Genomic DNA, 17,741 nt, shown 5'->3' with positions numbered 1-17,741 from the left:
TCGATACATATCCAGGCGGCCAGACAGTATGTTTTTCAATTGAACAGAGAAATGACAAAGCTTAAAGCCAATTATCATATATCAAACTAAATAACACACAGCCTAAGTCGTTGCGGTTCAGGATTTTCCACTAGTACCGTAAGTAACACGCAACTACTTTATATATTTACTTAAAGTTGTCAAATATAAGAACGTTATATCACATTTTACTTTCAACATTCTTACCTAAGCTATTCATTATTTATGAAAGTCCCTGTGTATCAAGTTGATAAATCAACTAACTTAATTTCCAGAACGTAAAATAGTGAGACGTGTTTAAATAATCATTTGAAAATTTACACATCTCAGATTGAATGTATAACTCTTGTTGTATAACGAATAACCCCATAACTTTTAACGGTCAACAAACGGCCAAATCGCTAACTACTTACACTAGGCTCGTGTATACGACCGATACAATAAGAATATTTTCAATACATTATACTTACGCATTGGCTTTATGAACTTTAACGGTGGTTTGTTTTCGGCTGTATAATTCTCTGTAAATTTTGTACTGGTCACCGTAGAGCCAACATACTTTCCACCACTGTCTGCACACCAGCACATCCGGTTTCTTAGTATCCGCCATATTTACACAAAGTTGTGTGGGGGGTACTTGCGAACGAAGTACCTGCTAAAAGTTAATCTTTATTCGGGGTACTTGTGGACGAAGTACCTGCTAGAAGTTGATCTTTATTCGGGGTACTTGTGGACGAAGTACATGCTACAAGTTGATCCTTATTCCTACATTAAGCAGTTTTTTATGATGAATCAATTTGTTTGGAAATTTCATTTTTATCCGAAGAACCCCAATTTAAATAATGTATTTTCTCCAGATTGGGATTTCTTGTTCCTTTACTTGTTGAATGTCGTTAACAGAACTAAACCTCTGGATAAATAAAAACCTTGTTCAATTCCCTGAGTGGACAAATAATTACTCACCTTAAACCGATTCATTAGGTAATTTACGAACACATTTAACGTAGAAACACCAGCGGAAAACAGTTTACAGATTTTTATACAGTCAATTCTCAATTTCCTTAAAATTAGCTGGCAAAACAAGACGCTAGGCGAAACTTTATGTTGCTAACAGAACAACCACTTCCTTTACGGTTCGTTGTCTGAAGTCTCTTCAACTTAGTAACAACAGCGATGAAACAACCACTTCCTTTACGGTTCGTTGTCTGAAGTGTCTTCAACTTAGTAACAACAGCGATGAAACAACCACTTCCTTTACGGTTCGTTGTCTGAAGTGTCTTCAACTTAGTAACAACAGCGATGAAACAGCCACTTCCTTTACAGTTCGTTGTCTGAAGTCTTTTCAACTTAGTAATAACAGTGATGGAACAGTCACTTCCTTTACCGCTTGTTGTCTGAAGTGTCTTCAAGTTAGTAACAATAGCGAATTAGGTGGAATATTCACTTCAATATTAGAACTTGAGAAAACACGCTTTAATAACACAAAACACAGTGACGCATTTAGAGAGAAACATTCTACAAATTGGGTTCTTTGTTTGAAAGACAGCCCAGTGGTTTTATTACTTATCCAAAGTACTAGCATGTCAGACCACATCTTCACGTAGGAACTTTTTACTTTCAAACCATCCCAACAAAACACTCTGACAGACTAATGCAGTCATTAACAGTTTTTACGTGATCTTACACAATTTCACGTGGATGATTAATTGTTAATTTCTTACTTTCACTGGCACGTGATAAAAAACTAAGGATATTCGATGTTTAAATAGCAAATAATTAGTAACACGTTGAACTAAAATCACATGATAGCAATGATCTTTATCGCACGTGCTATCATTCCAAAAGACTAAGAAACACATTCTCAGTTCTGGTTGGTTAGGTGCCGCTGCTTTCTGATGTTCCATTTAGCGCGTCGTTTGTAATATTTATAAGGACGACGATTGCTCGCAAGTGTAAAGATAAAGCTCTGTATAGTCGCCTAAAGTAATAGCAGTCACTTCATAAGTCTCTCTCTCTCTCTCTCTCACACACATACACACACTGGTCTTATATACACACACACACACAGTTCCAACGATTAACTCTAGTGGTCACTGCTCTTTGCAGTTGGTTTAGGAATTCTGTACGAGCTTTCTTACACCTGACGCGGGTATCGCGTCTGACTTAAAAAGCTTGTCTCGTCCCGTGGGCGCTGCCACGCGGAAACCCCTGCCGACAGCTCAAAATGAGTAGATGAGGCCTACTCTACCTGACCTAAGGCAGTAACTCGAACACACATACCTACCCTTAAACAGGTACTTTAAAATAGGACTGGTATCCAGTTAAAGCTGGTCAGTAGTGTTTGAGTGGAACACAACACAACCATGAAGTTTTACTACCTTCACGTGCATATTCAAACCTTCAGTTTTTTGGGGTTGTCTCCTTACCCCATCTTTCCCCACCACATAAGATAGACAGATCCAATAGCAATTACAGTCTCAAGTCAGTGATATTAAAAACGCTAGATACACCTGTTCAGCTTGGCACTTTGCCAAGCTGAATAAGCAGACGATTTCATCTACTTCAGTACATTGTTACGAGTGGCTAATGTTAGATTGCAATAAAAAATCTGGAACAAGATACTACCCTGAAGACGTGAGGCCTGGACGATAATTAAAAAAAGCTACAACACATCGCCTAGAAGCTTTGAGGCCCGGAAGTTAATGAAAATGTTAATACAACACATCATCAGGAAAGCTCGAGGCCAGGACGATAATTAGAAAGCTAAAACAACACATTGCCTAGAAGGCTCAAGGCCCGGAAGTAAACTAAAAAATTAAAATAACACGTCATCTCGAAGGCTTGAGGCCAAGACGATAATAAAAAATTTAAAATAGCTCATCAACTTGAAGGTCTGAGGTCTAGGTTGTGGTGAATATTTGAAATAGCTCACCATTTTGAAAGTTTGAGGCCTAGATGGTGATGAAAAGCTAAAAAAACTCATGTTTAAGGCTTGATATCTAAGCAGTACTTAACTCACCACATTAAAAGTTTAGAGGCGGAACGAAGAGAAAAATTATCGACTTTTAAAAAAGAACGATGTTTTCCATATCTTCCACTGTAAACTCGATTTGTCTATCCGTGAGTAATGTTACTACAATTTATGGATCGCGTACTTCTTGAAATAGGAATGTGTTGTTACCCAGTAAACGAATCATTCTGAGGAAGTTTTAGTAATCATACAACTTGACGTATAATCACATTATTATCTCGTTTAGTGCATAAATACAACTTCAATCAAACGAAATTTGCAAACTTTAACAGAAATTCTAAGAAACTTGTAATTCCAAGCATGTTTTCAGTCCCTTTGAACAGCAATGATAACAGTTATAAAACCTGTCTGTTCACAAAGTTGTGTCCACTACACGTGTTCATATTTATGTCACTATACCTGTCCTTTTGTATTTCTGTTACTATAAATGTCCATGTTTACATAACTATCACTGCACGTATACGTGCTTATTTCTCTCACACGACTAATCACAAGCATATCACAGTGCATGCAAGCTTCAACGTTTGAACATTTCCATACCCTACTTTTAAAAGTCAAAACAGTTCTTTCAAATTAGACTTTGTTGTGATCTTTAGGGTAAAGGTAAGGCAACAAGTTACAAAAATGGGAGGCATTACTATTGTCCATGACAAAAGAATTGCGCGTCTACGTAGGTTCTGATGAAGTCTATTTCGAAAATTTTTGAGATGATTTCTATTACTGCATTCGAAGTAGAGAGCTGTACAAGTATTTTAATGTCAACAGAAGAATTATCGTGACATTTTAAAGAGTTTTAATTTCAGTATTTTAAAAATATCGAACTAGGCAAGTGCGGAAACCAGTGATTACTTGTTACTGGCTAACAATACATCAGAACTCACAATTTACTCTAAAACATACAAAATATACTATATTTTCCCCAAATACTGTTACAAATTAAAAGATTTACGAAACTCACTTATTTCTGTTAAAAACAAGTGTTCTGGTGAGTTTTGAAAGTTAAGAAATAATAGTATGTAACATATTTTTCGTTATCTCGAATGTAATAACAAATACGATAGTGTGTCGGAATTTTCATCAATTTAAGGGCCAATTATAGTCCATTAATTATTGTGCCGGACTGATGTGAGACTGAGGTTCTGTGGATCGAGTCCATTTACCCCTCCTTCCCCCCAAAAAAATACACATATATATAGACCCAAATGCAATACGTCTGGGGGCGAAAGTAACTACTAATCTAATTTTAGAGCCTCACAGTTTTAAGGAAGTCATAGTTTACAAAACTTTCTTTAACCTAACTTTAAATATAATAAATTTTACGATACATTTCTAAGGCATGGCGCGCTTTAAGTACAAATTAGACACGCCTTGAAAATTATAGAAATTTATGTTCGTGGTTTCTGTTCAGACAAATTCTACTGTCCATGTATTCTCTTTCCGAGGAGCAAATATTTTATAAACTTAAGCAGCACAAAACTAGAGATCAAACGAGTGTCCTTCTTTCACGTTGTTATGGCTCAAACTTCACTTGCAAGATTATTCATACACTATATTCTGAAACATTACACTTAGTATATTTCTTAACCATAAAGAAAAGTTGATTGAAAATGACCCAATATCATATTTATTATCATTAATCTACCCTACAAAATCTGACCTTTACTCTACTCTACTGTACAACATGTAATGATTTGTATACTCTAACGAGACAGTTCCTCTACTCTACTCTACTGTACAACATGTAATGATTTGTATACTCTAACGAGACAGTTCCTCTACTCTACTCTACAACATGTAATGATTTGTATACTCTAACGATACAGTTCCTCTACTCTACTCTACAACATGTAATGATTTTTATACTCTAACGAGACAGTTCCTCTACTCTACTCTACAGCATTACATGTTATATCTTATATTTTTCATAATGCATAATGGTTTTCTATTCTTCCAGTATTTGCTTCACCACTGTCTCTGTACTCAGTGGTATGTTTGCGGACTTATACCGCTAGAAACAAGTTTCGATACCTGTGGAGAGCAGACAGAGCACAAGTAGCCTTTGTGTAGCTTTGTGCGTAATAACTGTACTATATAATATTACACATTTTGTTATTCAACAACACACACACCATACCCTACAAATACTCACTCCGTATTTTAAAACAATCTAAATCTCGAAATAAGGTTTGAAGGAGAATATGATGAGAGTATATATAAATAAAACCTGTGAATCTACAAATAACTAAAGACCCCGTTTTTCAAATATATATACATCACTGTAAGCTACAAACCCTACCAGGCTATAAACAATTAATGAAATGCAGGAGAGGCCTGTTTACGTTCGGCAGAGGGCGGCACAATCTTCAAAACTCGAGCAAATAAATTTCCTGATCCACGAACACACGTGTTAAAATGTTAAAATATTTTTATCGCTGTTTTGTGTAACTTAAGAACTTAGAGATTTTGACCTATTTTATATCAATGAAATAAATCTAGTAGAGATTACAGCCTTCGCATTGTTTGAAACGTTTTCCTTAATACAACACGGCCAAGAACAACAAAGTAAAAACAGACCCAACTAAAATTTTCTGCAAATTAAAAAAAACTAACAAATAAACAAAGACTGTGATATATGAATGAGATTCATGAATATTCTGGGTTTAGAAGTATATATTTGTGTCTTAGAGTTGACGTAAATTTCAAAATGCCAGAGTTTACCAGCTACCATTCAATTTCGCACATGGCGACGGTTTCAACAGCAGATCGAAATCATTTAACAATTAATGTAATTGGGGTTTAGAAATATATATTATACAGGATTTTTTCTTGCTTCTATATCCAAGAAACAGATGACATCTCTTCCTGTCAATAATCCCTCATCAGTACAACGAAATTTATTACAACCCACGACGTACTTTTGGATATGTTTACATCACACGTATGTATAAATACAGGCAACAGAAGTAAAAATACATGTCTTTCTTTCTTTTACTTTCGCTGTATTGTATTAAACAAACGTGTTTTCAATATAATTCGGTTACACAGACCAACACATGTTGATGGAGCGGAGATGGGTGGAAGGGATCAGTTACCACGTGAGTTTTCGCACATGTCTACTCTTTTAGTAGCGTTAGCTTTCGATACTCGCACGTGACTAATGAAACTGGCTATTTTGAACGAATGTGATTTTTATCGAATTTTTTTTTCGTTGTTGATTACAATTCCAAACAAAGTTTATGTCAGAACGTGAACATTGTTACAGTCATTACTGATTGCAGAGTTGGCATATTTGCCTTCTCTCTCTTTATGCGACCAAGACTTTACTCGATGGTAATTTAAGTGAAATGAAGAAGAGAGAGAGAGAGAGACCCTGTGGACTCCTGCCGTGACGTAATACTGATGGTTATCGTTAAAACTAATGAACTGGAATAGTGGACAGATTCTTCTCCTACTTTATGTGAAGCGAAACATGAACAAGAAGTATTTCAAGCAAGATCTCGAAGTTTGAAAGAATGACTTTATTCAGTTCAAGGCGAAAGAAGAGTTCAAAGCTAGACAGACAAACATAATGAAGTAACTATAGGTCCTGATAACAGCCATACAGAAAAAAATAGGCTTCGGGTTTATGTATGAATCCCAAGCTAAAGCTATTTACATTATGAACTTACTTCAAGTTATCATTAGCACTGAAAGAATGCTGCGACGATTACCGAACAATCTTTTATACGTTTAATAAAAAAAAAAAAAAAGTTTGGTCGGTAGTGTTATGATGACTTATGCCATTAAAACCAACATTTACTCCATACAATTTTATACGAAGGTGCTGCCATCTACGATTTATAGATATTTTGAGATTTATCAAAAGGTTCATCGTTTTTATGTTTTGTTTCCTTTTATTGGATTAGGTTTGTTAACTATGACGTCAGTAACAGTACTAGCGATGATCACGGTGGTCTAGAGCTAAAAACGTAAATTTGTACGAAAAATAATCATCCAAAGAACTAACCAACAAATAAAGCATTATTCTATAGAAATCACGCTAAAGAAACACTAGTTTGTTATATTTTAGATACTCCACAAATACCCACATTTTAAATAATATCTAGGCCATCAGAGTTTTTGAATCTGATACAGAGCCACTTTTGAAACAGCAAAATGACATTCCCAGAAGACATATTGAACACAGCTCAGTGAATGTCCCGGTAGACACATCCATTAACATGAAAGAATTAACTTCAGACAGCCTTCTACACACACTGCCAGACTTCATCTAACTCCTATAATGTCCGATAGAAACTAATGCAAGTTCCTTCGTTGTATTGTAGGAACAGCGAGTGTTACATGTTTGTTTGGTTTGTTATTATGTACAAAGATACATAAAGAGTTATCTGTGCTCTGCCCATCACGGGTATCGGAACCAGGTTTCTAGCAGAATAAGTCCGAAGATATGCCACTGTGCCACAAGGGTGGCAAGTTTTATTTGTGGCTGAGCGGGTAAGTCTGAAGGCTTATAATGATGGTTCGACCGTGATGGTGTGGTTTGTTTTGAATTTCGCGCAAAGCTACACGAGGACTATCTGCGCTAGTCGTCCCTAATATTGCAGTGTAACACTAGAGAGAAGGCAGCTAGTCATCACCACCAACCACCAAATCTTTGGTTACTCTTTTACCAACGAATAGTGGGATTGACCGGGACATTATAACGCCCTAACGCCTGAAAGGGCGAGCATGTTTGGTGTGACGGAGATTTGAACCCGCGACCCTTGGATTACGAGTCAAGTGCCTTATGCACCTGGCAATGCCGGGCTGCGCCTGTGACGGTACAGTTTAAACAGTTTATTATGTAGCATTGCGATTAACAAATTAACTTATTTATTGTCTACCAGTCTGTGTGATTTTTGTTTTCTACCAATTACTAGAACCCCACTTTTTTGTTGTTGTTTAGATTTCAAGTAATTTCTGCAATATAAGTAATTAACTTTGTTTTGTGCTCAAATTCATTTATTTGTGGTACCTGCTTTTGACATCCTGCATTTATTTCCCAATTTGCTAAAATCTATTGTCCAAAAGAATCTTCATTGTTATTTTGAAATCCCAGTTTTCGACAATGCAGTTGTTCTTCGTACCAAGACAAAGACAAACTTTAAACATAATCATAACTTACGCATTCATTTGCTACTCTAAAAATTCATTTACGGTTACAATTCTTTTATACTCTAGGTTCTCACAAGTAGTTTATATTATTTGTTTATTTGACAAAAATTTACATTTTTTGTATACTTAATTTAATAAATGTACTATTTAGAATGTGTTAACGAACTGTGAACTACGCGAGCAAGACATTTCATTATAATTCATGTACACAGATGTTTCTATGAAAAGCAAAACCACATCATAAATATTTTTATCCAGTGAGGTAGTCTATAACCATAATTCTCTGTTTAATGGAGAATAAATACTGCCCTAGACGTCAGTTACTTTTATATAGTCACATACATCTCGCAACATAAATATCACGCGTGAAACACTTAAAAATCTCGATTTTTTTTTTTACTGCAGAGTGTATTGAAGTAAAATTAATATTTAATAAGTTGTTATATCAAACCGCACTCACAATTAATTAAATTAACACTGTACAGATCATACGTATGACATTACTTATCATAGTCGTTGTAAATGGCCTATAATAAAATGATTGTTTAAAATTTTCTCCATAGTAATCAGCACACCCGCACTGTGATTCCCAGGGTTCATGGTTCGTAACCACTTGATCAAAAAAATGCACTCTGCCGTATTTGGGAGCCGTGAGTGCACTATACCACTATATCATATATACCACTATTCCATTAGTGGAAAACATCAGGTGCAATTAAATAGCTACATTTCTTTAAGCCTATTTGTTTAAAATTAAGGGCAGCTATGCCCAGACTTTGTGCAGACTTGGGAAAAGTTATAAGAGAATCACAAAGAGGCTTTTAAAATTAACATTGTAGAAACTTGCATTCAGAGCTGCATGTATACATTTAAACTTACTTTAACGACAGTTGTTATTCAGCTGAAATCATACAATATAACAAATATTTTATTATATTATAAAATAAAAACAGATTTGATGAGTTTGTTGCTGTGTTTGTAGTTGAGCACAAAGCTACATAATGGGCTATCTGTTCTCTACCCACCACGGGTATCATAGCCCAGTTTCTACCGTTAAGTCCCCAGCATACTGCTGTGCTACTGTAGTGCAAATTTGACGAGAACGGCGTAACGTGTAAAATAATTAACATACCTTACGGGAGTGAATGAAAAGAGCCAGAAAACCAAAAAGAAAAGAATACGTAGCAGGTATCGCCCTCTAGTGCATATATTTCAAAGTTACCACACAAAAATTAATATTGATGTTTTAAGTATATTGGTTATTTTTAAATATTAAGTCGTTTTCTTCAATTTTAATGCTGCATACTTAAATTATCTGTAAAATTAACAACACTACACCAACAATACAATAGGAAATTTAATAGTTACCGCTGGAACTAAAATTGAAAGACAATAGATTATCGCTCGTCATTGTTTAGTTTATATAAATAAAATGTAATACGAAATTTTAATTATATAATCGATAAAAAGACTGTAAAAGAGAATAATCAGAAAAATAACAAAAGCAAGTTGCATAAACAAATATAAAACATTGAAACATATAATAAAAGCTAAGAAACATTACTGGAAACTTTACACGTCTAATAAAAGAAGTACCAGCAGAGCTTCCTTAAAGTTAACGATTTTCACAGTAAATCAAACAAATACCATTCAAAGCACTCATAAAAAAGAAATGTACGATGTTTTTCCAAACACAAATCATACGAAATTGTTAGCAATATTTCTTCTTTACGAAATAACTCAAAAATGTTCTTGTAAACGTCGTATAAAAAGCTAGAGAACGTATCAATTATATACGATTTAAAAATATGCCTTATACAATCTCCCAGTGACACAGCAAGATGTCTTTGGATTTATGTCGCTATAATCCGGTTTCGATATCCGCGGTGAACAGAGCACAGATAGCCCATTTTGTAGCTTTGTACTTAACTACAAACAAGCAGATATTTAAAAAACAATCGTCTTCTAATGACCAAAATATTTTCGTTTGTGGCTTCAGGATGTTTCCAGTTAATGCTGAAGAATTCATTGCTGTGTCGCTGTCACAAAAAAAGTTCACACACAGACTCCTCCACTGCTAATTTTTGATTATCGCCTATAAGAGTAGCTCCCCACTCTGGTTGTATTTTTTCATTTCCTGTCAACTCAACAGTTTAATTCTACGTCGCTGGCTGTGAAGAGAGCCGAGAGACGAGTGATTAACGTCTCTGTGTACAAAACTGGATGTGGAGGTACAACTGAAGTGGTGTATGAAAACGGAGAGAAAGACAGGAACGATATAAAGGAGTTTATGATGAACTGAGACAAAGAGAAATGTGTAGGAAGAGTGGTATTCAAAGCAATATTATATATCGTAGATTTCAGAAGTTGCATTATTGTGTTTCTTTCTGCGCCATTCTCTTCTGAAACAACTCATTCAGTAAACTAATATCTGTGTAGCATCACTGGTTTAAACGTTCTACCACAACCTATTGTATTCTTTACAGTTCCCCTGGCTCACGGCAGTTGTTCTCATTTTAATATTAGCAGTAATGGTCGTTTTCATTGGAAGTAAATTCATGTTTAAACGCTCGTTCATAGCTCACGTGCACAGTGTTATAGCTTTTACTTGCTTTTAAAATTAACAAATTCATGATCACGTTTCCGGTTAATAAATCCATTTTCAGATCCGATTCTGGTTAATAAATTCATGTTCGGTTTAACAATAAATATCGTGGAAGCAGCTGGTGTGGCTTTTACAGACGTCCATAACAGCTTGCTGCCTGTCTGTGTAATACTGCATGCAATTCATTCTCGTACGAGACGAAATATATTAAAAAAAAAAAAGATATTAACAGAGGGAAACAAAGGTTTCTGTATATTTTATTGTCCAGTGTAGGATTACAAGATAAATGAAATTTTGCTTAGCTTCCTTTGAAAGTTGGAGAATAGAAATTATTAGAGTTGTTTCTCTGTCTGTGGCAAAACTAAACTGCACCCACCCACGAACTGCAAACCACGAATCTTCGAATTCACAGACTAAGCACTGGTAAAATCTTCCCTTCCCTCCCGCACATACTTAGAGTTTATCCATAAGCAGATCAAAGAACATTTTTTGTTTATTAATATGAAAAACATCCATAGTTTAAAATGGTTTAATTTCATACAAAACGAACTAGTGGATCTTTTAACGAGCATTCGAAATACATTTATAACCAAAATAAGGCACACGAACAGTGAATGTGGAGGTATTACAGTTAGTTACGACACATCAGTGACACCATGAATTACATCAATACATACACATTTTACGTCTGAAGATGGAACGTAACATATAAAACGGCCTAGTGGGTAGTGAATGCAGCATTAAATTTGCCTTAACATGTTCCATGCATACAATTTTAACAGGTGCCAAGTCTTACTCGCAAGTGATAGTGAAGCTTTGTGGAGTAATCCACGACAGTTAATCTCAAAAACTCTATAGTTGATAAACAAGCTGCTGTACACAACGTATAATGGCACAGCGGTTGAAACCCGTTTAAATTAACAATAAGCAGTTAGGAATAATTACAGTTCAAGTAATGATAATTTACCGTAATTTATAAAACACTTAAACAGTAGTAAGTTATAATCCACGGACAAGGTTTATCGGTGTAATGCTGTTAGCTTTAATCAGAGGAGGTATATCGGTTAATTATGTGATCCGTACTAAGAAGCGTGTACAAGGACGTATAATATTTAACTTATGTCTAGCAATAAGTAATTAGGAATTATTTAGAATATTGTGATGGAAGCAATAGTTATTCTGATGCAACTCGGAGACGATTCATCGAACTTCATAAAAAACGACTTGCACGTGTTAATCACAGTGACACAGAGCCACAGATGTACTACCACCCAATATTTCGAAGCGAGCCTTCATTATTCTACAAGGGACTAAAAACATACACACAGATCAAATCAGCAATAGAATTAGAACTCAAATACAAGGTTAATCCAGAACAACCCTATCCGCCCCACATGACAAATGCAATGAAACTGGGCATACCTCCTGATTCCGTCAACAAGATATTACGATTTTCATATATTTGTGTAGTAAGTTACTTGGCACGTTGCTTTGGCGTTTCTCACATTTTTGGAGCAGAGTTGAAAGCGTCCATGTTTCTTTAGTTCAGAACTAGATTACTGTTTAATAAATTCCAGGTGGTTTCTTCACCTTTTAATTTCTTCTAATTTAACTTAATGCAGACATTATAAGAGTACTATCTCTGTCAAGCTTCACAGCCGGGTTTTTATCCTGCTATTTTTTTTTCGCTTCTCCATTTAAATACACTGCTTTCAATGCGTTCAAAAACCAATCGATATAAACATTAAAAAACAAAACAAAACTGGAGTGGTTATCCACTAGTTTGATGCAGTTAACACCAATTTCTAATATGTTACTAAGAGTTTAGTTAGTTGAAAGCTTATTGGATTTCTGGTGGTTTTCCGATGGCTAATTACTTCAAGTATTTTTATCATGGAGAACAAAAGGTGGTTGAAAACATCAAGGTAGCATTATGACTGACATCTGGTGACAAAATGAAACACAGAACTTTGAACTGATCGTGCAAAGAGACAGAGAGCTACATGGTCTGAGCGTCCCTGATCCTAAACTGAAAAAAAAAAGACAGAAACCATGCTAGTCAATATTACCAATCACTCTTGGGGTACTCAAATCAAAGAGTGGAAATCTAACCTTTACTCTTATACGCAAAAGTGGCTCTAAAATGCGCGTGCATAAGTCCTTGTTTCGTTACCTAGGTATATACAGGGTACGAGTCCTTGTTTAAGAATATTGTGTTGCTTTTTGGTAATAGTTTTTTTTCTGATTCTCTATCCTGATTCCGTTATTTGAAATAATTAATATTTTGCTTCATTGTTCATTAACCCTAGTATTAAGTCCTGGCCTGGCACATGTTTATTAACTGTAAGTCCTGGCCTGGAACATGTTTATTAACTGTGTTTTTGGTCAGTGTAAATTTTGTTCCAAATATTGTTACAGCTTAATGAATTGTTGTTTTCTACCTTTGGTTGATGCTGCGTGTTATTTTAAACCGTTACAAATACACTATCATAATGAGTAATTTTATCTTTTCGTGTGTTATGACAAAGTTTAATAAACTGACTAAAAGCTAAATAAAATTTTCCTAGTAGTAATTACTAGAATTATACACAATATTGATAGTAATTGCGTTTCCATTTTTTTATGTGTAAGTTGTGTGTTATCAGAGACCTTATAACCAACAGTCATGGACTTACGAGCAACTTGATGTGTAAATAGTACTTAAAAAAAAAGGTCGATTGTCTTCAATTGTCAATACGACGTTTGAAAAATTTCTAGTTTATTTTCTGTTGTCACTGAATGTCTACAGACGAATTGCTTATAACGTTTTTTGACCAGAGTTCTTCGCCACCTACCAGCACAACTATTAGAATATGTTAAAATAGATTTTTTATTATCATAAAAGTAAAACATTTAAAAGTGGCGATATTTCGTTATTAGATTTGATTTGTTTGTTTGTTTTGAATTTCGCGTTAAAGCTACTCGAGGGCTATCTGCGCTAGCCGTTCCTAATTTAGCGGTGTAAGACAAGAGGGAAAGCAGCTAGTCACCACCACCCATCTTGGGCTACTCTTTAACCAACGAAAGTGGGATTGACTGTCACGTTATAATGCCTCCACGGCTGAAAGGGCGAGCATGTTTGGTGTGACGGGGATTCGAACCCGCGACCCTCAGATTACTAGTCGAGTGTCTTAACCACCTGGCCATGCCAGGCCATTATTGTTAGATAACACAGACATATCGAATGTATCTTGAATGGTTTGTACAAACTAGCTTAAAATGTGTGTACTGCAGATGTTTGTCTTATCCGATATCAAAAGGATTCTGAAAATAAAAATGTAGGGTCACCCTGTAGAATGGTGTCATGTGCATTTCGCTGATGTACTACAAATAAGCTTACATACTGGTCTAATGCTCTTAACTGTGCTGTGGGAAGAGGGGGGACTATGCAGGTAGTAGTTGTTGATGCCAGACCGTAATACGTACTGATCTGTGAAACTTTCTCTAAAAATTAATAATAATATAATTTCACTGACTTCTTATCAATTAGCTTAAAATGTTATGCAATCATGTTCTTTCTCGAAAGTAAAATAGTTATCTTATATGTATATATATGTATTGCGAACTGTGCTCTCTATTAGAGCGTTCGTCTGTCTCCTGTTTAAAAATCTGTGCACGCAGACAAAGCTTAACATTCACTTTCGAAATGACAGTAGAACAGGCATGAATATTGTTGATGGAATTTCTTATTTCGCAAGCAGAATATTTTACAGTGAATTATGAGGAATTAATCACACCGTTGTACACGTTTCAAAGTGTGACGTAACTTAAATAATGGAAAAGTTTAGTTGCTGAGTGTTATTGTTGAGCGGCTTTTAAAGAGACTGAACAATAAACAATTATTTTTTGCTGTTAGGGATATACGCAGCTGGGAGATTTGATTCTGAGTGAAACCAAGAGTGGAACACAATTAAAATTTTTTAAAGTAACATGAAATAATTTAAATTGTTAGATAAGCTTTCCCATCACTGGAAAAGAGTATTTTTGCTTGTACATAGGATACAGGACTAAGTTTATAAACCGAAATATCTGAAAAAATCAATTCGAGTTTCACTGACACACTGACAGATTTAAAATGTCGACTTGAAATGTAATAACATCTTACCAGGTGCATCTGCTTATCTTGTCAAGTAAAGACCACAGCCGTTCCGTAACTGGTTGAAAGTTAGATTGTTTTAAGGTTTCTGGATTATTTTCTCTGTTTGAAGCTTCGATTAAAACTGATGAAACATAAAATTACGTCTCGAGTCATCAAAATAATTTACTTAACCAGGAAGATAATATGCATGTTATATTTCTCAAACTTTATTTTTTGTTTCAATATTTCAAACAAACTACTGATTCACAAAGCCCATAAGGCTTCACATTTTGAAAGAGACTCCACTGTAACACTATAACATGCGCTCTTTTGTGTGCGAAGAAAATTCATATTCTTGAATTAAACGACAATCTACGAAAGAAAATAAGCACTTATTGAACTGCCAGAAAGGCTTAAACCTTTGTTTATCTCTGCATAATAACGCCATTCACTGACCACTCAAACACTCAGTATCCATTAGCCAAAATAACTACACATTCAATGTGTTCAGATTACCATCTATATCGCCCATTTCCGAAAAAAATAACGTGTTGTTAACTACTTCAACGAAAAGCACGTTCTGTTACCCTAGTAGCTAATATGCGACTGACAATTTGGATATAAAAACAGCACATCTTGAAGCGTTGTATGCGATCTTATTACAACCAGGCAGTTTTATTTCTTAACCTAAAGAAATCCAAGTGATATTTAGTTCCAAGGTTTCTGCTGACTGAAGAAGTATGTTTGTCTCTAAAATGCTACAAAAACAACACAATAAACACAATTACAAGTAGCAGATAATATGTAATCTTCCTACTCGCTACTCTGTAACTAGGACTCTTACAGAAATCCTACTGCTTGCTATGTAGAAAGACATCTGTCAGTGCTTTACTCGCTAGTCTGTAACCAGGACTGTATAGAAATCCTACTGCTGGCTATGTAGAAAGACATCTGTCAGTGCTTTACTCGCTAGTCTGTAACCAGGACTGTATAGAAATCCTACTGCTGGCTATGGAGAAAGACGTCTGTCAATGCTTTACTCGCTAGTCTGTAACCAGGACTGTATAGAAATCCTACTGCTGGCTATGTAGAAAGACATCTGTTAATGCTTTACTCGCTAGTCTGTAACCAGGACTGTATAGAAATCCTACTGCTGGCTATGTAGAAAGGCATCTGTCAATGCTTTACTCGCTAGTCTGTAACCAGGACTGTATAGAAATCCTACTACAAAATACCTAGCGAGGATCCTGTTACTATCTTTCTTTATTCTAGTTAGAGAGAATTCTAAACAAATCCTATTGTTAGTTACATAGCCAGAAACATAGTCATCACATTTATCACCATGATGATATAAATGTATACAATTATCACTGTTGCGTAGCAGGAACATGTTACCATCCTATTTATCACCGTGTTGATAAGACTCTGCACAAATCCTAGGGCACCGAGATCAAAAAAATGTTAGCTTTCTACTAATTACCATACAGAAAATTCTGAACATATTCTAGTTCCGTGTAGCAAGAACGTTTCTATTATAGGTTTGTAACGTCAAATATACCGTTAGGGTTTCTAAGTAAAGTCACACAAAACACTATCAGGATATTTATAAACAATGGAAAACAACCGTAAAGAAAAGGCTTCACCCCACAAAACTGAAGGATGTTTTTAAGAAATAAGCTGAGATTTGCCATCCTTTCAGAAACAGTCAGTACAATCCAGTAGTAACAATAACTTTCTAATTTAGAATCATCTGATACAGCTCTCGATGATTGTGACCAACGATAAAGACTACAAATCCACGTTTATGTAGAAGTTGTAACAGCAACAATTTAAGTTTTTATATACGTATTAAGATTTATAAGATATTGTTTATTTCAGAAACGTGAATGTAATTTACTTTCATCTCTGGTACTGGTTAGTTTCAACAGAGTACAAATTCGATGTTTACAACAACTTTGTTATGTAATTAGGGATCTTTGATCATTATTCTATGGAATAAATTTGTTCGCTTGGTTAAGATTTTCTTGAAAAGCTAAGTAAAAGGGCTGGCTACATGAGCATAGTCATCATTAGTTATCAAATTATAGAGTGGAGATCACAACTAGATAACATTACCCATCGCCAAGACGTTTGGCTACTCTTGCCCGACCAAGTAGTGGGAATAGACTTACAATACATCCATGGTCCCAAAGCGATTTTAAGATAATTAGACACGAGCCAACCTTTGGATTCGCATTTCTGGCAATTTAACTAACTGGCCACACCCATTCTTCATGTGACAATTGCAGAAATGATATCAGTATAATGCAAAGTACTTTGTCAATGCTAAATAGTGTAAAATTTAAACGTACAAAATTAAAACCCATGTACACATGCATGGTTTAAGTCAGATCTAAGTTTAGTTACTTCCTGTTTGTTTATTTTTAATATATCAGACTGAATACATTATACCAAAACGATTTTGGGGCTTCACCCTGTAGTGTAAAAGTCAAGTACGTCATGTCTGGTCATGCTCTATTTAACGACCGTAGGTCTTGCTAATAGTCCTGTATAATAGTGTTCACTGCAAAAGTTTCGACTGCAAGTCTGTCATGTCTAAAATACCCCACTCCACCATGTTATCTTTCCACAATCCATCTAGTATACGCTTACAGCTACCCAGCGCTTGATTTAATAGTCTGATCGTACAGACATTCACAAGCAATTTGATCGGTATGTATTTATTGGAATATAATTAATACCTATTTCATTCTCCAGCTGCTTGAGGTATGTTATGATTAAGGGATATGCTGGATAAGGATCTTTTTTGAATTACG

At 35.2% G+C, this 17,741-nt stretch overlaps 1 protein-coding gene across 5 annotated transcripts in view; it reads right to left on the bottom strand.

Moving 5' to 3' along the window:
• Positions 1 to 17,741, bottom strand: part of LOC143237197 (uncharacterized) — a 234,949-nt gene that overhangs the window by 78,753 nt on the left and 138,455 nt on the right. The window contains exon 1 of one of the 5 annotated variants that reach the window (XM_076476180.1): positions 489 to 2,216. The exons of the other annotated variants lie outside the window; for them this stretch is intronic. Coding sequence (XP_076332295.1) covers positions 489 to 628 — 140 coding nt within the window. The 5' untranslated portion in view covers positions 629 to 2,216. Of the gene's footprint in view, positions 1 to 488; positions 2,217 to 17,741 lie in introns of those variants that run through there. 5 annotated transcript variants of the gene reach the window in all.

The sequence above is a fragment of the Tachypleus tridentatus genome, chromosome 13 (assembly GCF_004210375.1).
Source record: "Tachypleus tridentatus isolate NWPU-2018 chromosome 13, ASM421037v1, whole genome shotgun sequence".
Lineage (NCBI taxonomy): Eukaryota > Metazoa > Arthropoda > Merostomata > Xiphosura > Limulidae > Tachypleus > Tachypleus tridentatus.
Note: the sequence above shows the minus strand (reverse complement) of the source record. Positions and strands in the feature narration are given on the sequence as shown.